Source organism: Phytophthora sojae (genome assembly GCF_000149755.1).
Source record: "Phytophthora sojae unplaced genomic scaffold PHYSOscaffold_4, whole genome shotgun sequence".
Taxonomy (NCBI): Eukaryota; Oomycota; class Peronosporomycetes; order Peronosporales; family Peronosporaceae; genus Phytophthora; species Phytophthora sojae.
The window spans coordinates 5,796,930-5,817,815 of NW_009258118.1; the positions used below are offsets into that span (position 1 = coordinate 5,796,930).

The following is a 20,886-nucleotide window of genomic DNA, read 5'->3' on the forward strand; positions in this document are numbered from 1 at the left end:
GGGAGGACAAGAAGCTGCTCCCTCTCGACGCCCCTCGAACTCTCGCCAGCGCGCCTGTAATGCCTCCAATGGTGACGGAAGCTCGACGGAGCGCTGCTCTTCGTCAATTGCTTCGAGACGAGATGGAGTTGTACGACGTATTGCTGCCCGAGTCGTCTTCGCTGATGTTGAGCTGCCTGAGGATGTCTTTCACGTGGACAGCGATGACCGACGCGCAGTCCGGGTACCCCTCCAGCACGCGCTCGCGGTGGAATCGAGAGAGCTTGTACAGATTCGCGTACGTAGTCGAGATGACCGTGGCCGTGCAGGGCAGCGAAGAGAACACAAACAGCTCGCCGAAGCAACTCCCCTTCCGCATCTCCAGTACAGTCACGGATCGGGCTACGACGGCAAGAACTCCTGATCGGACGACGTACATCGCGCTCCCGTGGTCGCCTTCGGAGAATAATGTGGTCTGAGCTGGCACTGCAGCCAATTCGAGCAGACTCGTCATGGCCACGATAAACTGGTCGTTGCAGCCGACAAAGAGCGAGATTTGGGCCAGTGTCGACTTTAGCATAGGCGACTGGGCTTTCGAGAGCTCGGGAATTATCAGAGTGGTTGGGGATATTTTGCGCTCGCGGGACGGTATAACAGAGATGATGATCACTCCAGTGTGGCGCGGGAAGACCCCCAAAAATCTCCGAAATTCGATGTGGACAAATGGTAGCGTCTGGGTGGCGCGCTCGCTAGCACCAGCCTTCCCGGAAAATAGTATCAGCGGACAGACCGCATTGCTGGCTAAGTTTCGAAAGCGACACGGTGTCACAACACGATGGATAAATGGCGAGTTAGTGTGTGATCTCCGTTCAATACTCGTCGGAGTTCAGACTTACGCACGCTTCCTAGAAGAACGATTCGGTCGCTTTGTCGGAGACGGCGTAAAGCAGCTGAAACTACGCGATCTGCCACTCTTTACGACTACGGGGCAGCTTGAAATAATGTGCAAACGCTTTTCTCTACTGGCACCGGCTTCATCCAAATTACCAGACCCACACCATGAATTCCTGCTTAGTGACGGACCGGCGCATGTTGTAACTCACACATGGGGCTCTATGGAGCCTAGTGTTCTGGAGCATACCACTCCACCACTGTTAGATCAAGCCATAGCCACTTTTCTCGGGGTGCCCGTCGCCACGGTGTGGACAGTTCCCCACCAACTGGTGACTCGCTTGGCAGTCACATGGGCCGGAACGGCAAGGTGGCCGCAAACTCGAGCGAAATACAAGCGTCAAGCTGGAGAGAAAAGGATGTTGAAGGGGAAACAACGAATCGAAAACGCAGTAATTGCGTGGGCCCGAGAAAGCGGTGTTATCAACTCGGCTTTGGACCAAGTCCAATGGATGAACATTTCGAGAATCCCAGGCACCTCCTCATACCAGCACTCACTCCTGTATAGACTCAAACTCCGTGCTTTGTCGCTGTGGGCCCCACCGCTCAAGCGCCAAGCATGCCCCCACGCGGAATGCACACATCACGTCAACATCGCGCTTTCTCATGTCTTTTGGGAATGCCCGCACGCGCAAAGGAGGTGGAAGACTACTCGAAGCATTTTTGCGCAGCTTGATACTGAGTCCAATGCACCGAGCATTACCGAAATCTTCTCATGTAGACTGACTTATCCTCCTGGGAAATGCGTGCGTTACGGAATGGAGTTGGCAAAACAGAACTCCCGTTTGCACAAGTTACAGACTACGGATGCAGTTCATGCTGTCGTCAACAAATATTGGAGCTTTGCCGTGGTAGAAACGCTAGCGTCGATTTGGCGAGCCCGCGTGGATATGATTTACAACACGACTGCGGCAGGAAGAGCAACAAATGAACGGGACGCCTCTTTTCACGCTCGGCTACAGACCGGTTTTGATATTGTGGCTTCAACATTCCAACTAGATAGGAAAAATGCGGGCGACTGGGCCAGCGCCATGGACACGAGGAAGCGTCTGCACCAACAAAACTCAGACGACATCGTAGCTCCGGGAGAGAGTCCATCGCAGCCCGAGCACTATGTTGGCTTCATCGATGGAGAATCGCGTGGAAATCCTGGACCAGGCGGAAGTCATCCAGGTCGACGAGTGCGGGGTACCACGAATCGTCTGGTTGAGCAGCATCTCGCTGCTACGTCCTACGTGTACAAACAATTTCGCAGAATTCAACGGATTGCTCCGATTGCTACACCACGTGGACAAGCGCAAACTCAAACAGGTGCACATAGTAGGAGATAGTCAACTCGTCTTACGGATGATACGGGAGCGCAGGCGGCCAAAAGCTCGGGTGCTTCAGCCTATTTATGACAGAGCACGGCGCCTAGCAGACTCGGTGCGCGTAGCTTCATGGAGACACCACTACCGTTGCCACAACAAGATGGCAGATTGTCTTGCGAACCTCGCTATGGATTCCAGACGAAGTCAGCAGGATGAACCCATGAATAGGGACCTGGTGAAACGACGATACCCGGGCGTTCTCAGCTTCTTGATGAATGACTACAGGAAATGGGCAGACACGAACACAGGACAAGAAATCCTCATGCCCTCTTCTCTCTAAGCGAAGCCACGGCTTAGCTTATAGGGACATGCACATCTTACATATCAAACCCACTCCTCTTGCTCTTGAGGATGAAAGGGGGATTAGAAGTTCGGCCACAAGGCCAGTAACTCAGTACACCTCAACGATATTAAAAAAAAATCGACTTTAGCAGCTCCACTTGGATGTCGTTGGCGATGGATGGACACAAAATTTCGCGGTCTCTCGGTCTGCGGACTCAGCATCAGTATAATAGCGCTAAAAGACACAGGGGAAATATTTGTTAGTCTTTTAGGTTGTTACCATGCACGATACAGTTTCCACAACTTACCTTTAGGTACTCGATGGCTTGAGTTTGCTGGCTTTCCGGTACGTGGTGGAATGAGAGCACATGCACGAGTTGATTGATGCGCGCGCTCATCGCTTCAGCGTTGCCACTCTCACACTTCGAGATCACGAAGATTGTAGCGCATAACGTCGTGAACATGGAGAACCCGCAGAGCGAAACCAAGATCGTGAACAGGAATTCCGAACTGTGGCGAGGCAGTTCTCCCTCGAAAAGTCCCGTCATGATCCCCACGCTCCAGAAGAGCGACATTAGATAATCTCGGTGCAGCGAGTGTCCGTGCGACAGGGCTTTCGGCAGCCATGGATCAGTATGGTTTTGATCCTCTCCGAAGATGTAGCGTACGCACGCTAGAACATGCGCCAGATACACGGTAGATACCAACACCTTGAGAAGTTTTAGCACCACGAAATGCTTGGCGTAAAATTCATCCACACTCGACACGAGGTGGGGGAGTCGCGACCACCTCAAAAGTTTCAGGAACAGCAGCTCGTTCACCAGCTTAGGGTATCCTATTACCAGCACCTGAGTCGGTACTATGGCGATAAAATCCAATGCGAACTGAGGCGAGCGCACATATCTCCGGATCGTGCGCTTCTTGTCTCGAATGAGATTCCCGTCCGAGTAGTAGCCCATGTGGGCTTGCACTAACAAGTCTATCGCGAATACAACATCACCCGCGACCACCAGCACAGAAAACGTCGACATCGCGCCAACGACCTCGGGCTGGAACGATAAAAAATAGGGTAGCACGAACGCCTCGAGGAGGAGACAGAGCAGGAGGGCTTGGTCCCAGAGCTTCACGGCGCGCGCGTTCGGGTCGAAGGCATTCTGACGGTCGTCTGCTAACACTTTGCCCACCCGGGTGTGTAGACTGAAGGAGCCGTGTGCGCGGCCTACAGATCGACGACCGCGGGACATTATCCACGACTGCATATCGCTGCTCCTGCTGGCCACACTGCTTCTTGTGCTCACTCTGCTTCTGGCGCTCATCCTGCTCTTCGCGCTCACCTTGCTCCGAGCACTCGCCTTGCCCTTCGCACCTCCTCTCATCATCTTCGTTGCATGCAATGAGTGTGTACGCGGGCGAAACAAACAAAAATAGTCGCAAGTTAGACATGGAAGCCCTCGACCTCAACTGCTCACCCACCTGCGCAGCAAAAACTAAATAAATCGCCTTCTCAGTTATTATCGATGGCACCGCCGAACTTGCAATCGAAGAGACGAAGAGGTTATCGCAGTTTCCCAATCTGCCATCCGACAAACAATCATAGTTCTGCTCAGTTCTAATCCGCCGGTCTACCTGCAACGCCTAACCTGTTGATCAGGTCAACACTACCACGGAATGACTCTCACCAGCCGATAATTAGTTGCCTCCGAGCACTTCAGGCAAAGATCAGCATGAACTCGGAGGTACCCAACCCTACTATGATACCATCACCAGCACTCTCAGTCACCGCACACCTGCACTCTACCGCTTGGTGGCGTGCGGGTCCTGCAAAGGATCGCGGCGATGGCCAAGATCTCAGTTCTGCGGTCAGACGCGAGATACTTGATCGCAGCAAATCGTCATGCTACTCATGATGTAGCGCCGGTGACGATTAATCCGTAGGACGTGTCTGTACCTCTTTAGCTGGAGTTGACGCCTCTGGCGCTATCTTAGCGCTAGTTGATGAATCAAAGCTTGCTTTCCAATCAAGCGGGTCGGTCGCCAGTACGATGTGGAGCAGCGGTGCAAACGCCTCAAAGCAGCATTGAGCTGTATCCAGCGCGTTAAACATTTCATCGATGTGAGCAGGTAGCTCTCCCCATTCAGCGGTGACTGTCGGTGGTGCCTTGAATTCTGGCCTCTTTGCTGGTGCGTCATTGTTCTGCTGCATCCCTTGCCCCTCCGCCTCCTTGATTCTAGTTGAGGCCCCCGACGCATCGAAGGCAGCGGGCCCTTCAGGGTGGACAACGCTGTCAAATCACCGTTCAAAACAACAGCAGATGCAGTAAACGATGCATCGGCGTCAGTATAAACGCCCGCTCGGTCGTTGGCAGCTAAAGTTGCCAAGCGCTGATCTCGAATGGTATGAAGTAAGGACAGCAGCGCCGCCCCCCAGTGCTCCTCCATGTTTGGCTTTGAGCACGACGCTATATTCTGCACCTTCAGAAGCTTGGACGCAGCATAGCAGAGCTTGAGCGCCAGACGTGAGAAGGGATACTTGTTTAGCACTTGAGCAAAGGCCTCGGAGCTCAGCGAAAGCAGATCGCACGCGCGCACCGTGCGTACATTGTAGGCACTGATATTACAGGCGAGCAATCCGCGTTCACCGAAGTAGCTGCCGTCACGGAGACCCAGTGCGCGGTGGATGAGAAATCGGCTCTCCATCTTCAAATGGCCTTTGATCACGAAGTACATGGCGCGAACGACGCTGCCTTCGGCGACGACGTTTTCGTCGCGCGGGTAGCTCTCAAAGCGTAGTCGCTTGGCCAACGAAAGAGTGAGTGCGTCAGTGCTTTCGTCCCCTTCCCAGCACAGCGGGGTTGCAACTTTCATTATGAACCAGTCCAAGGGCTTGTTCGAGACGTGGAGCACACACGCTACACGGATATCACACGGCATTTCGGCCAGAAGCTCCTCGTAATTAACACCCGCGTGAGAGGACCACAGCGACGTCATAAAGGCAGTCGTGCGGGCTTTAAGCTGCTCACTCAGTCGAAGACGGCGTAGGTACAGCTCGACAGCGATGCAGTTCTTGCGGAATCCAACTTCGAGATCGATGTACGATATGAAGAGACTTGCGAGCTCCCCGATCACGTACGACATGACCAGGAGACCGATGAACGACATCACAATGTGGAACACGAACACAAGCGCTGTCGTGGGTGTAGGGATGTACGTCTTCTTGACAATTGTGGTGACAGCGAAGGAGAGTCCGCGAAGAAGGCGGAGTGCTAGTTGCTTCGAGGACGGGTTTAGAGGGTCCTCGAGCTGCAATTCTTGAGATGGGAGCCAATCTTCCCAGTCTGAAGCAAAGCCCACTCTGGTGGCCACTGCTAGATAGGCACAAGCCGACCAATATATCACCAACAAGTACAACATCGACACATGTGAGAAGCGCGTGATCTCGCTGGCTACACTGCGCCGATTTAGTTCGTCCAGGTATCGTTTCATGTTGAGAATCTTGACGCAGCGCAGCATTTTGAACCACGGACTGCATTTGAACAAGACAGCATATCGTAAACAGGAATCGTAGCGATGAGGTCCCAGTACATTCGCTCTTTGCGGTACAATCTGCGTAGATTTTCATCGTAAAGCTCCATAGCGTCAGGCGATTCGCGAATGTGCCAGCTAAACCACACGTCCAGCGCGAAAACGACCTCGCACAATAACTCGCAACGTTTCGCTATCGTAGTCGCTGCAGTCGCACGGTCCATCGGATCCATAGTGAGCTCGTACGGGATCAGGATAGAGACGTACGCGGTACAGGATATGACGAATCGGAGCCAAAACAAGTGAATTTGACTCTGCACGTCGACGCCATGAAGAGCATAGTCACACAACCTGGAGAGAGCCTTGAGGATTGCTCGGTACATCACATTTGGGCTGCTATGATCGTTGATTCGTTGCAAATGTGTGTGATGCCGTATCTCCTTCAAGCTCTCAGCGTGCCAATTCATGATATCCGAGCGTGACAGCATGCTAGCAGCAGTGGTTAATCCGAGTCGTTGTTTTTTACGCGAGAGGTGGACCAGTCGCGCCTGCTCCCGGTGAATATTGGCGATGCGCAGTACTTTTTGCTTCCATTTCGGGTATCGGTCGAACACCAGCTCCAGGGATTCACGCGATAACCGGTACAAGATGCAGGAGGTGTGCTCCTGGATGTACGCGTCGTGTTTCTTGTTGGTGAAGAATGCATTTTCGCCAAAGTAGCTGCCATCCGAGACTTTGCTGACTTTCTTCAACTCGTCTTTGACGGATTTGTGCTTCATACCGGCGATAATATCGTTCTCTTGGGGGTCAGCGTGGGATGACGCGCCGTCCACAACCTCCATTCGCCCGGCTAAAATCTCAGCGACGATTTTAAACGTTGTTTTAGTCGGATTTGCTACCCGGGATGGCAACAATACGTGTAGAACCCCCGTAAATATAAAGAACATGTCACTTCCACTTTCGCCCAGCTTGAAAACAAATTCGCCGCGGGAAACGAGAACTTGCTGAAACTGCGAGACGAGCATGCGCGTAATAGACGACTCCATGCCCGTGAGAAATTCCACTTTATCGATCATAGGCTTCATGTACACCAGGCGAATATCTGTGAGCAACGAAGGGGGAAGACAATGCACGAGGATGTGCTCCTCTGTGATGGTGTGGTGACGCTTGAAGAGTAGAAAAGTCTTCACACGCTCCTGGAGAGCGTCTGCCATAGCGAAGTGGTCGAGCATTTGACGCACAGCGCCCATCTTGGCGTTAAAATTTCGAGCCTTGGAGCTTGTGAGGTCGATTATGTCCGTGAAGTTGCCCACCACGAAGTTGCCCACCACGTAAGCGAAGAGGAAGAATCCAGACGCCATCGTGACCACGCTAAAGATGCTTTGAGCTGTGGTCTGGGGGAACGCAGAGTTGCCTGAAGATGACATTAGGCCGAAAGACCAGTACAGAGAAGCCATGTACTGGAGCATCAGCGAGGCCTTCTCCAGGTTTTTGCCTGGTAACCACGCGTCGATACCGAACGCCGTCACAGTCGAAGTAATGCTCGGGACTGCAGCCTTGGACGCGAAGTTAAACCACATACACGCCAGGAAATGCGACAGCATGAACGTGTAGTAAAGCAGCTTGAACAAGTGCAGCTCCGTCGTTAGCTTCAGATATCGCGTTTCAAGAGCCTGCAGCTGTCTGGGAAACTTGAATAAGCGCAGCAGCTTGTTCACGTTAATTAGATTCCATCGGTAGTGGACAGGCACCTCCCAGTTGACGACATATAGCGGAACTAATACAACAATATCCATAGCGAAGGTTCCCGACTTGAGATACTTGTGCTTGATGCGCTGTAGCTCCATGACTTTGTTTCCGTACTCGTAAAAGCCAAGACGGGATCGGACAAATGTGTCCAGAAGAAATGTAAGCTCCATAAAAATCATGAGCGCATCCGCAGTCTTGTGCTCGTCCCCAACGGAAAGCACATTTGAAAGCTGATCTGCACCCATTGCACCGTCATTACTACAAACACCCACGTCTCCCATATCAACGCAAATGTCGAGTCGGGGTCCTGGGCAAGATCCGATAAGTTCCGTCGCGGTGTCAGCTCATTCATGGCTCGTTGTGCTGCTTGAATGTCAGGTGTTCCGTCTTGGAATGTGCTGATAGACCTGTCTGAGCGCTTCTTGCTGAGTAGCCGCTGACCATATGAAAGCAGCTCTGCATTGAACCCAGGGAATATAGTATCCATAGTTTGCAACTGGTCCCGAAAAACAAATAACAGAATGCAACCACTAGTAGCGCTCACGTGCTCCGTCTAGCCTTCTCCACGCTCCTGTTCAGTTAGTGCAGCTGCGCCGAAATACCCTCCTCGGGGTACTTCGCATGGCGTTCCGCCCATTTTCACGATGCTGATCTCCCCTGCGAGTAGGAAATATATCCCCGTAGCATAGTCCCCGTGGCGATATATGGTCTCGCTCTGGCCATACAGCACGAATTTAGCGTTTTCAATCAGGATTTCATCGAGGGATTGACTGGCTGAGTGCAGACCCTGCAGTTGTCTTAGCGTCTGCAATATATGCGTGCAAATACTCTGCAGCAACTCCAGCCGAATTGATCGAGGTAAATCTGCTAACAACTCGCTAATCACAGCGCCACGATGCGCGGACCACCAGTAATCCAGGAACGACTTGGCTCAGTGATGAATCAGTATCGGAACATCTTGGCGGTGAAGGAAACGCCGAATCCGTGTACTCGTCTCGAAAAATTCTTTCTGCTCGAATGCGGAGGCGGTAAAGCGTTTCTGTACGGTGTCGACGATAATGGCGGATACTAAGAAGCCCCCAAGCATGAAGAGCAACGCCACAATTAACTGTAGACTACTGGTAGGCTCCACGCTGTTTCCAGGAGATGTGAACACGCCCACAGCTACGTAATGGGACCGGAAGTATTCCGTGGCCGTGACGGCGTCTAGTTCCCTTCGGTTCACGCTTTCGTCGAGTATTGTGCCGTTGCAATCATCCAAGTGTGTTGCGTTTAGCCTGCGCAGGCAAAGACTGGGGGGGATATCCTCGCTTTCTTATCATTCGGGCTGAAGCCTTCGATATACGATACGCCAAAGTGAATACACGTGACGACGTGGCAAATGATGAAAAACAACAGCCCGAGGAGAAATAGTTGCCGTCTGCTGCTCAAGCAGATGAAACACGCGATCTATTTCAAGTATTTTCCCAGCCTCCACACACGTAGAAGACGAGGCAGTCGCATCAGCGCGTACCTCTCCACGTAGAAATATTCATAGGGAAATGCGCACAGCAAATCGAAGAATAGTTCGCCCTTGACATATCGCTGCGCGGTGACCATCGGATCCATAATTTTGTCACGAGTCGGCCGTGTAAGACAGATTCAAATTCAAAATGAGGTCTACGAGGAGACCAGCGTTTGAAATGGTGTCAGTTGTCTGGGTGATCAGCGTTGCTCGCTGCCAGAGCGGAAACGTAATTTGGACGGGCACCATCAGCCAGCAGTATAACATGTTGGATAGAAGCAGCAAGAGCCACCACATTCGCGTCCGAGACTGGTGGTCGATGCACCTTCGGAATAGCAACAGACGCCACATTCCCTGATGACTGTAAACATGAGAAATAGCGGGGCCCTGCTGATGAGGAAGCCGAGTCGGAGTCATTGTTCTCATGAACGGAGCCGACGAGCCAGGGGGAGTTTCACTCGTCAATGATGGCATCAGTTCCGTGGTGATCTCGCGCAAGTAGGACCCGGTGTACATGTGTGCTTCTTTCGGCCGAGGGATATCGAGCTCTGTCGGGTTGATGGAGTTCTTCCTCGCTCACGCTACTTCTTCTTGACAAGGCCTTGACAAGATTGGACGTTTCTGTTATAACTCGACTTGCTCTAGAGGATCGCCGGGACTTCAGAGCTCTTGAACTTCCTGCAGGAGTGCTCGAAGTGGACGATGAAGCCTCGCTGGCATTGTTGTCCTTACTGCTGTTGGCCTTGCGAAGCATATAGTTCACATGACCCGCGATCACACCGGCACAGTCGGGATATCCTTCAAGCACTCGCTCACAGTGGAACCGCGACAGCTTGCACAAAATTGCGTATGTCGCCGATATTACTGTCGCTCTGCTTGGTATCGGGGAGAATACGAAAAGTTCTCCGAAACACGAGCCTTTTCGAATCTCTTGTACGGACACGGACTGAACGAGAATAGCGAAAACCCCCGAGCCCACAACGTACATCGCATGACCGTACGTCTCTGGAGAAATCAAAGTTGTCTGCGCAGGAACGGCAATCATCTCCAAAAGGCTCGTGATAGCCACGATAAATCTGTCACTGTAACCATCAAAGATCGGGACCCGGGCGATCGTCGACTTGAGCAGTTCTACCTGGATGTCGTTGGCTATTGACGGGCACAGGATCTTGGCCGTGTCCCGATCCGTCGACTCAGCATCAGTGTAATAGCGCTGTGACAACAAAGCTAGTAGTACTTAGTTCACCAAAACGTTTTGAAAATAAATTAGAGCGAGTCTTACCTGGAGGTACTCAATCGCCTTCGCTTGTTGGTATTCCGGAACCCTGTGGAAGGAGAGTACATGCACAAGTTGGTTTATTCGTGCCTCCACCGCTTCAGTATTTCCGCTTTGACACTTGGATATCACGAATATCGTTGCGCATATTGTCACGAACACGGAAAACCCGCAGAGCGCCACCAGTATCGTAAACAGAAACTCGGAGATGTGGCGCGGGATTTCCCCTTCAAAGTACCCCGTCATGATCCCCACGCTCCAGAACAGCGCCGCTAAATAATCTCTGAGCAGAGACTCACTCGGCCGTCGAGTCTGTGGCAGCCACAAATTCGTCCCGCTCTCGTCGTAGCCGAAGCTGTGCCGCACGCACGCCAAAATGTGCGCCAGGTACACCGTCGAGACCAAGACCTTGAGCAGTTTAAGCGCGACGAAGTTCTTGGCGTACAGCTCGTCCAGAAGCAACAGAAGCTGCGGCAGTCGGGACCATCGGAATAGCTTCAAAAACATCGTCTTGAGCACAATATCCGGATACACCAGCACCAAGGCCTGGCCTGGCAGGATGGCCACCAGATCCAGCACGAATTGTCTGGAGCAGAGGTACCTTCGTCGTGTATCTACTTTGTCTCGGATGAGGTTGCCGTCCCGATAGTAGCCCGTATGTGCCTGTACGAACAGGTCCAGAGCGAAGAACCCCTCACAGGCCGCCAGCAGCAGGAACAGCAGCGAAACCTGCTCCATGGCCGAGGGCTCGAAGGCCAATAAATACGGCAGCAGGAAGGTCTCGGCCAGGATCAGCAGCAAAAGCAGTTGACTCCAGGTTGTGCAGACCCTAGAACTAGGGTCCAGTGCGTCCCGCCGGTCCTCGGCCAGCACGTGCGCCACGCGCGTGTGCAGGCTGAAGGGCGAGTGCACGCGGCTCACGGAGCGCCGGCTCATGGACGTCATCCACGAGCGCTTGTCGCTGGCCTTGCTCACGCGGCTGCCCTTGCTGCTCTTGCTGCGGCTCACCGGCGTCTTGGCGAGCGTCTCGACCATGGCGGACAAGCAAGCACAGGGGCTGAGGCTGACGGAATCGCGGAGTCCCTCGAGGTTGCCGCGCACGAACATGGGCAAAAATAACATTAGGTGCCGCTCTCTTTGGGTTTTATTCTTCTCGCAGTTCCGCGTAATTTTAGAGCTAAACTGTTCTTGAGGCCGCGGCCCCTGTACCTGCAAAGTTTGCTAACTCTGAAACTTGGAAGATGTACAGTTCTAAATATACAAATTAGAATTCCGGTATTGCTCCAGCAAGTGTTTCAGACTGAAAGTTTCAGTTTACAAATCGGAGTGCGCAACCGAGCGGAGCTTGCTCCCGCCGCCTTCTTTGAGCAGTACGAGCGTTTCTTTATCCAGCTGTGGACCATCAGTGGACCATGCGAGGTGCTGGACGGCAGATCTAGGCTCTTCCCGAGGGCTAGCGAGCTGATCTATCGGCCGCTCCCACCTTACTTACTCGCTGGCTGTGGCCCCTCTCGGCCACTTGGACTCGCGTCGCCCAGCTCAAGTGACGGGAAGTGAGACGCGCATTCTACTTCACGAAACCACCCTCCTCCTCCTCCTGTCCGGAAATACCCTCCCCTCCGTCCTGCGTAGACTAAAATGGGGGAAAGCAGAGCGACCACAGCGTGAAACCCCCGGCCACCAGAGACGCCTCCTCTCTATCTCGCCCTGCCCAGGCCTCAGAGAGGTTCCGCCCTTTCCTCGGTGGCAGGAGCGTCGGTGACACTACAAGGACGACCGAGTGCCAAGTCCCCCGTCCAATTGATGAGAGGATGACCCAGAAGGTGTACGCGGCAGGAGTCGGCGCAGGGCCAAGACCCTCTTCAGTGACGACCTTCGCGGGGCCGCCCGTCAGTGGCGACTACCCTACTCCAGACTACCGACCCAAGCTTGGTGCTACCAGACCCTCTAGACGCAGAAGGTCGTGGGGGTACACCTACCACCAGTGCTTTGCGCCGCTCGAGCGGCTCTACAAGCGCCTCTCCTGGACGACGAGGCAGACCGTTCGAGTCGGGATCAGCCTCTGCGCCGTGCTCTACATCTTCCTGACTGTTCCCTTCCGGATAGCCTTCTACTACGATCCGTACGGTAGAACGGAGGCAGTTCATCTCCATCGGTGGACTACGGAGCTCAGCATTTACGCGGCGCTGGATATTGTCGCGGACATTATTGGAGTTGTGGAGTTTGTACGGTTCTACCAGCTCCAGAGGGGGCTGTTCTCCCGGTTTGCCAGCTTCGACGTGCGGACGGCCTCGCGCAACGACAGCATGTTCCGCTCGATGCGCGTGATCACGCGCACCCCGTCGTTCAACATGATGCACCGCGGGAAGACCAAGTGGACGCTGGCTTCGATTGCTAAATCCGCGGTGGCTCACGGCAGCGCAGCGGACGACTCGCACTCGCAGCAGAATTACGTGAGGGCGCGTAAAATTGAGCTACTGCTGGAGATTGTAGCGATACTACCGCTGGAGGTAATACCCTACGCGTCGGGGGCGTACAACGCGCTGCACTTGGTTCGAATTACGAAAATTTGTCGACTATATCGATTGCGACGATGTCTCGCGAGATTGGCCAGCATCTACTCGGATCGCACGTGGGTGCAGCAGCTTTCTTCTACAGGGATTGACAGTCTTGTGCGAAATATCGCGCTATGCGCGGGCCTGTGTCATTACGTGGCTTGCGGATATATGATGATTGCCCACGCGCAGTGCAGTATTACACTGGAGAATTGCGACGAGAATGTGGAGACAAGTTGGGTCGTCCGTGACCGCCTTTTTGGTGCGTCTGTGGCGCGGAAGTACTCGCGGACGTTGTATTGGGCGTCACGTACGATGGTACTGCTGGGTTACGACGATGTTACACCAGTTTCAGATATCGAGACAGTCTACGCTTTGGCTGCGACGCTCATGGGCGCCCTCTTTGGGTCCTCGTTGCTAGCAACGTTTCTCTTCATCTTTCGGTTCCGAAACGCGCGCTATGCCGCGTTTACTACGCACGTGGACAACGCCCGGGAGTATATGCGCTCGCAAAATATCCCGCGGGCTTTGAGACGTCAGGTTATCGCGTACTTCACGTACTCCTGGAACACGCACCATAGTCTCGACAGCGAGGAGGCTCTGCATCTCATGCCCAAGCACTTACAGGCCAAGGTGGTGTCCACGCTGAAGGCGAGCCGGATCAAACAGGTGTGTTTTCTGGTGAAAGAGAGCGTTGAATTCATTAACTTGCTGGCGGCGGCGCTGGTACGACGAGTCTACTCCCCTGACGACCAGATTATTGAGCCCAAGTTTAACGCTCAAATGTTTTTCGTCATTCGTGGCCGGGTATTTCTATCCGCGTTCGATGGGTCGAATGCCAAAGAGGTGCAAGGCGGTGACCATTTTGCGGATACGTGTTTGCTCTTCCCGGAGAAATTCGAGGAGAAGGCTGTTGCGAAAACGTTTTGCGAGCTTTACGTGCTGGCAAAAGTCAAGTTTGATGACGCCTTGGATGATTTTTACAGGGAATCCAAGACTGAAGTGAGGGAGAGAATGGCAGAAACACTTGAAAAGTACTCGACACAGTTGCGCAAAACCAAGAAGCTGCTAGGAATGCGGAACCGAGGGGGAAGTGGAGGCAGAAGTTCGTTTGCAGGAAGTTCGCATAGTATTATGGCTACGGAAGACACACAACACATGCCTGAATTTCGACACAAAGTGAGCTGGAGACTTCCGGGATCGGCGTTTCGTCTTCACTGGGATACAGCGCGCCTGTTTGCTATCATCTATGTGGCCTTTGAGGTCCCCTACTTCTCTGTCTTCATTGCAATGAAGGAAGATGAAGACATGTTCGGGGAGAAGCCTGAATTCGGTCTTCGGTTTGCGCTTACGCTGATGTTTGAGGTGTTTTTTGGAGTGAACTTGATTTTACGGTCGCGATTTCTAGCGCACGTAGACCCTATCGTGATGCTGACTGTGGATGACCCTTTTCTTATTTTCGCAGCGTATAAAGCGGATGGATTCTACCCCGATTTAATTGCGTGGCTGCCGGTTGGGCTTGTGCTGGAGGCTTTAGCTACGGCGTCAGGTCAGAGCTACTCGTGGTTCTTTCGTTTGCTTCGTTTGCTACGCCTACGAGAAGCCCCACGCCTACTCTGGAACGTCTGCGACTACTACGGCGTCAGCTCCAAGGCCCACCTCGTCATTTCGCTGCTGCTTGGGGTGACATTCATGCTTCACGTTGTGGGATGTGTGTGGTTTGAAATGGCGTGGCTCCCAAACGTAGTAGCGCTAGAGAACACAGGCGAGCATGGGATGGCGGAGATGACTCGGCTCGAATGCCTCCAACAGGCCACGCTCTTCGAGAATTGTTCATGGGTGACCTTCGACTGCTACGCGCATATCGGCGACGTCTTTCCAGCGCAGGATGCAGATTCGTCGTACCAGGCATCTTTTGCGTACATGCGCTCCGTTTACTGGGCAATCGTTACGCTCACGGCGGTGGGCTATGGCGACATTGTGGCTTACTCGACATCCGAGAGTTTTTTCGCTGCGTTCTGGATTTTTGTTGGCGGGATTATCAATTTCGGCGTCGTGGGCGCAATGTCCAGCACTATCTCAAATGCGATGGCTCCTCACCATCACCATATCGAGAAGCTCAATACTGTCAATGGCATTCTCGAGCGCATGGATATTTCTGAAAAGCTGAGTGCTGAGATTCGCCGATTTTATCATCACGAATTCACTGAGCGCAAGAAAGCGTATGAGTCGCAGTTGCTGTCCAATCTCCCGGACCAGCTTTGCTACGAAATCTCGTCGTTGTTGCACTCTGAAGCTGTAAAAAGTGTCGCGCTCTTTGATTCGGCCAGTATTGAGTTTCTGAAAGAAGTTACGGGGAAATTTCGCCATCGAAGCTATCAAAATGGAGATACAATTTGTCTCGAAGGAGACGTTTGTCGCGAGTTCATGGTGCTTCTGCATGGAAGCAAAGTCAACGTGTTCTTCCGTTCTCGAAAGGTACCCATTCGCGCTCTTCACGAGGGTGACTGCTACGGAGTAAACGCGTTTCTGCTCAGGTGTGCACACCCCGCCACCCTCATAGCAGCCTCGATTGTCCATGCATCCGTCATGACTCGGGAGCAGTTTGACGTCATCCAACGCAAGTTCGAAGACGATTTACGCGATATGCGGGAGGAAGCGCAAGAGCTCTGGGCCGAGCAACAGGCTGGTATGCGACGTATCATCCACAACCTCGAGAAACTTAAACTGCAACCGCATCTGATGTCGACTGCTACGCTGTTTTACCAGGGCGAAGTGACCGTAACGAGCACTACTAGCATTGGAGGTGGGGGCCAGAAGAAAACCACGCGAGATCCCTACGAAACGCGCAGCTTGATCAAAAGTGTCTGGAATGCGATCATCACTTTCTGGAATACGTACAACGCGGTGTTTATCATCCTCCGCATTTGCTTCCACTCGCACTTTCATTTCTCTAGTAGCGCCAATGCCGCTGTCTGGATCGCCGATCTCAGTTGTGACGTGTGTTTCTTGCTTGACTTGTACCTGCGGCTCTTCTACTTCGGGTGCTCTGAGGCCAATTTGGAGAATCTGGTCTCGCGAAGCGAGATCGACAGGCAGTATCTTCGGAGCTCGACGTTTAAGTGGGATGTTGTCGCCTCCTTACCGTTGTACACTCCATTCCAAAGCGGGGCATTGATCCCCAGTCTCTGTCGACTGCCAAGGCTCGTTCGCTGTGTGGATCTGTGGGAATACTTGGACGACGTGATCGTGCAAATTCAACAGCATTTTGCGACGCATAATGTTTCGGCTTACCTGAGCCCCGCCAAGTTGATGATCATTCTCGTATTAGTGGCTCACTATGTCGGCTGCATCTTCTTCTTGGTGTCCGAGCACGAGTGTGAACAAGTGGAAAAGTGCTGGATGGCGCACGATCATTTGCTGCACGCATACCATCATTCAGTGCTGATGCTCTACGCCAAGTCCTTCTATTGGGCCATCACGACATTGTTGCTGGTCGGATCGCGTGAAAGTGTCCCGCGCGACGCTGCTGGGACCGTCTGGACAGGCTTCACGTGCTTATGCTGTACCTTCATCATCGGTCATATCGTTGGCGAGATTTCCGAGCTCATTCTCGAACTTGGCAAGGAAACGAAGGAGTACAAGAGCCGCATCGCCAGCTTCGATGGCTTCGCCAAGGAGCACGAACTACCCGAGGGACTACGCAAAAGAGTGGGGTTCTTCTTCAAATTACAGTTTCAGCACACTGAAGGCATCGACGTCCATGGCACGATGCACGATCTCTCAGCGAACCTCCAGCTCAAGTTTATGCTTGAAATTTACGGCCACGCTATCACGCTCCTGCCGATCAGCCGCTTTCTGTCGTCGTCCCAGGTCAACAACCTCGCGCTACGTCTGCAGTCCGAGCTGTTCATCCCGGGGGATAATATTCTCGTCGAAGGCACCTTTGGAAGTCGACTGTGTATCCTGCGTAAAGGGCTAGCAGCTGCGTTTTGGACGAGCTCTGTGACCAGTGTAGCCGTGCTTATGGAGAACGCAGTGTTTGGTGAAGTGGCTTTCTTCCTCTCTGCCCAGCGCAGACTAGCAACGGTCAGAGCGACAACGTCCTGTGAAGTCCTGTACATTATCAAGCATGACTGGCAAGAACTGTGGACGACCACCGGGGACCAGTCGGATACTCAGGTACAAAGGCACTCGCTGCACGCGATCCTCGACTGGGTTCACGCCCGCTTGCTCCGCTATCAGCGAGCTAGTCTGCGTGCCGCCCATAAGGCCAAGTTGCTGCTTGCGACTCGTCATGTACCAACTCGACTTCACACAGCGGCCACAGCGGCTTCAGGAACAATCAAGGCCAAGACGCGGCTCTCGGCTGTGTTGCTGAACCACGGCCATGATAGCAGCGGGGCTCTTGCCCCGCCCAAGCTCGCTCCACCAGCATTGGCCGTGCCAGCGGAAACCAGACGCGCCTCCATCGCGTCTGAAATACAGCTCCTGGAGAAGAAAACCAGGTACATTCAGGCGAAGACCGAGAAGTGTGCCAAGAAGTTTCATCCTGCCATTGCTGCGATGCAAATTTCTCGTCGTTCTTCCTCAGTGGTCTCGGGTCGGAGCGTTCGTACCAGCGTCACACACTCGAGCAAAAGTAGAGCTAACTCGAGCGGGATGTATCGCAGCATGATTGGGGACACGGTCGCCCCGTTGATCCACAGCAGTAGCAGCTCGTGTCTTGACATTCGCATCATGCAGTTCATGGTCGACACCAGTCCGGTCAACAAGCACTTGCGGGACAGTTTATCCGACGAACATCTTCGCAGCATTGAGATGGAGTGCTGGGTACGATACAAGCTTCTCGCATCGGCGCAGTATGGCGTCTGCAAGCTCCTAGAAGAGCTTGCGCCTGCAGAGACGCCGTTCATGCACACCCCGGTCGCACCAGGGCACGCTGCTGGCTCGGGCGGACAGCAGCGACAGGTCAAGATTAATCCAGCTCGGAACAAGCTGCTTCGAGCGCGATCGTATCGCTACGACGAGCATGCCAACCGGAAGCGAGATGTTCAACACCAAGTGATGGCAAACCTGATCAACAAGCGATCGGCCGCGCCAGAGGCTGTGAAGAAGTGGAAAGCTCTAGCTGTTGCAGCTGCGCCAAAACTAGGCGCTCGACTGTCGAAGGAGGCTGGAGTGGGGACGCGCAGTCGCCGATTCTCAGTTTCGCAGCAAGTAAACGCCCCACAGGGACAGCAGCCTCAACAACTCGCACCAGTCCGATCGGAACAGACAAAGAGACTTGGGCGCATGATGCGCTGCCGCTCACTGCCTAACTTCGGGCGCGCCTTTTTCGAGAAGTTGAGGCGCGAGGATGACGGACACTTGGCCATGAGCAATACCCAGACGGGCATAGACTTTGAGACCCTGCAGCGCTGCCAGCGACCAGAATACTCTGCGCAGCTCATGCTGTTCAACCGGTATCGACTGTGGAGAGATCGCAGTCGGTCGACTGTTCTACCGGAGCATCAGAGCACAACTCTGCTGGCGATTAGTCGCCGTCACCTAAATGATGCGATTCCACGGACGCCTTCGACGCGCGAGACGGTGATTGACAGCAGAAACCCTCGGTCTGCTGCCGTGGGGTCCCGACTCCAGCTTTCCAATCAGCAAGCGCTCCGTGCTGCCACGAGAGAGCTCAAGGCCAAAGCGTTCATCAAGACGGTCAAGCAGATGGGGAAAGTGTGGGACTTCATCATGCTCTTGGTCGCAATATACCACATGGTCATCACACCGTTCAAGGTGTGTTTCTCGCATGGTCTTACGGAGCTACCCGGTGGTGTCCTCCGTGGATGGTCGGGGTTTGAGATCTTCTTGGATTTACTGTGCGTCGCTGATGTAACGTATAAAATCCGCTCCAGCTCTACAACCGAGGGCGACATCACGAACTTGACCAAAGTTCGTCAAACGGGCTTTCGACGAGCTTTTCTCTCGGATCCAGCCTTGCGCAGTGACATCTTCGCGATGCTCCCGTTAGAGTTGTTGCTTTTTGCCGCCGATGTGCGAGTCCCGCGCGTGTTCAGTTCGTCTGTGAACCCAGCCAATGCTTCGTGGTGGACAACCCGCTGGCTGTTGCGTATGAACCGAGTTCTTCTCGTGAGTCGGATCGAACCCCTCACGGAGCAACTGCTCCAATTTGTCATCTACGACTGGAAAATACCCTTAAATGAGGGGTTCCTGTACTTTTTGAGGGGATTGTCGTCCTACCTCACGATGGGCCATTTGCTGGCCTGTATTTGGTTCATTACGAGTGATCTGGGTTACGATCATTATGGAGCGTCGTGGCTCTCAACTTCGGGTATGCTGACGTATATCAGCTCAGGAACGACACAGGAAGAGAATGAACACCGTATGCTTAGCGAGGCCTCGTCAAGTTTCGATCTGCATGGCGTCCCCCTTGGACGCAAGTATCTCCGGTCACTACTCTTCTCGATGGAGTGTATCTCGACCCTGTTTTATGGCGATATTTTGTCCATGAACCCGCTTGAATTGATCGCAGAGATCGCAATCACCCTATGGAGTATTTACATCTACGGAGCACTCGTAGGTGCGCAGGGCGAACTACTGGACACTCGAGCTCGCCGCGAGGCCGCGTTTGAACAGACACTAGGGGAGTTGCAGAACTACTTGGTCCAGAATGAGGTGCCTAAGGGGATCAAGCGGCAGGTGAAGGCGTACTACGCGCGTCTGTGGCGGCGTCGTAAAGGTGAAGCTGAGTTCGCTGCAGTGGAGAAGGTTTCACGAGCGTTGTACGAAGACGTTGTGTTGACGACGCTGCGTAGCTTTGCTGTGCAAGTCCGAGCCTTTCGCGCTCTCGACGACCAATTCATGCGAGCGCTTCTGGTCTGCTTGCAGTACGTGGTGTGTTCCGAGAACGAGGAGGTGTTCGTGGTCGGGGACATGGATCGTAGCATGTATTTTATCGCGCATGGTCGAGTTGTCGTCAAGATGGGGTCGAGCGAGAGTGCGCGAGAGAGGGGGGAGTTCTTCGGCGAGTTAGCGTTGCTCTATGGTATCTCTCGGCTGGAGACGTGCGTTGCGCTCTGTGTGACGGAGCTGTATCGCCTTGACCATGAACCTTACGAGCGACTGCTGCTGGAGTATCCTGAGTATCGTGGTCGCAACAAACTAGCGTGGACGACTTACTCGTCGGGTTCTGCCCGAGATCGCTCCATTGTCGAGGAAGCTTTGCGGTGCTTCCGAGAGCACGGGGCTAAGCGTTCGCGTAAGCAGAAAGGGCCGAAATTGAGCTCGAACGGAGTTCCTACGCTGCTAAACGTGGAGGAAATCGCGAAGAACGCCGAACGAATCGACGCCCAGTTGCCGCACTCGTACATCTACCGCTCGGCAATGGAGTTGCTGTCGAAATTGAGCAAGGTGGACACGCTGGAAGCCAGAGATCTGTACCTCAAAAGCCGGGATGGGGCTCGAAGACAGCTCAAAACCGCGTTAGACCTCATCACAGCGCGCGCAGAACCTGCGGATGATGTAGTGCACAGTTTCCACTCGCGCAGTGGATCGCCGACGCCTCGCGAGGAAGCTCACGAGAAGCATAGCGACAGCATTGAGCAACTGGAGGCGGCAGTGGCAGAGTTGTCGACACCGTCAGACGATCACAAGATCGAATCTTGAGACTACTCGGAAGGCGCTCGA

At 53.6% G+C, this 20,886-nt stretch overlaps 2 protein-coding genes across 2 annotated transcripts; one reads left to right on the top strand and one right to left on the bottom strand.

The window, feature by feature from the left end:
- Positions 1 to 103: 103 nt before the first annotated feature.
- PHYSODRAFT_332231 (hypothetical protein) lies at positions 104 to 11,668 on the bottom strand (the record flags this gene model as incomplete). The annotated part of the gene is made up of 10 exons (XM_009529201.1): positions 104 to 739; positions 2,891 to 3,779; positions 3,817 to 3,961; positions 4,381 to 4,456; positions 4,531 to 4,864; positions 4,993 to 6,105; positions 6,183 to 8,088; positions 10,090 to 10,189; positions 10,295 to 10,570; positions 10,640 to 11,668. 10 exons carry the CDS (start codon positions 11,666 to 11,668, stop codon positions 104 to 106), a joined length of 6,504 nt encoding a protein of 2,167 aa, XP_009527496.1.
- Positions 11,669 to 12,444: 776 nt separating this feature from the next.
- Positions 12,445 to 20,865, top strand: PHYSODRAFT_315245 (hypothetical protein; the record flags this gene model as incomplete). The annotated part of the gene is made up of 6 exons (XM_009529202.1): positions 12,445 to 12,522; positions 12,619 to 17,465; positions 18,176 to 18,203; positions 18,466 to 18,687; positions 18,844 to 20,681; positions 20,733 to 20,865. 6 exons carry the CDS (start codon positions 12,445 to 12,447, stop codon positions 20,863 to 20,865), a joined length of 7,146 nt encoding a protein of 2,381 aa, XP_009527497.1.
- Positions 20,866 to 20,886: the final 21 nt, after the last annotated feature.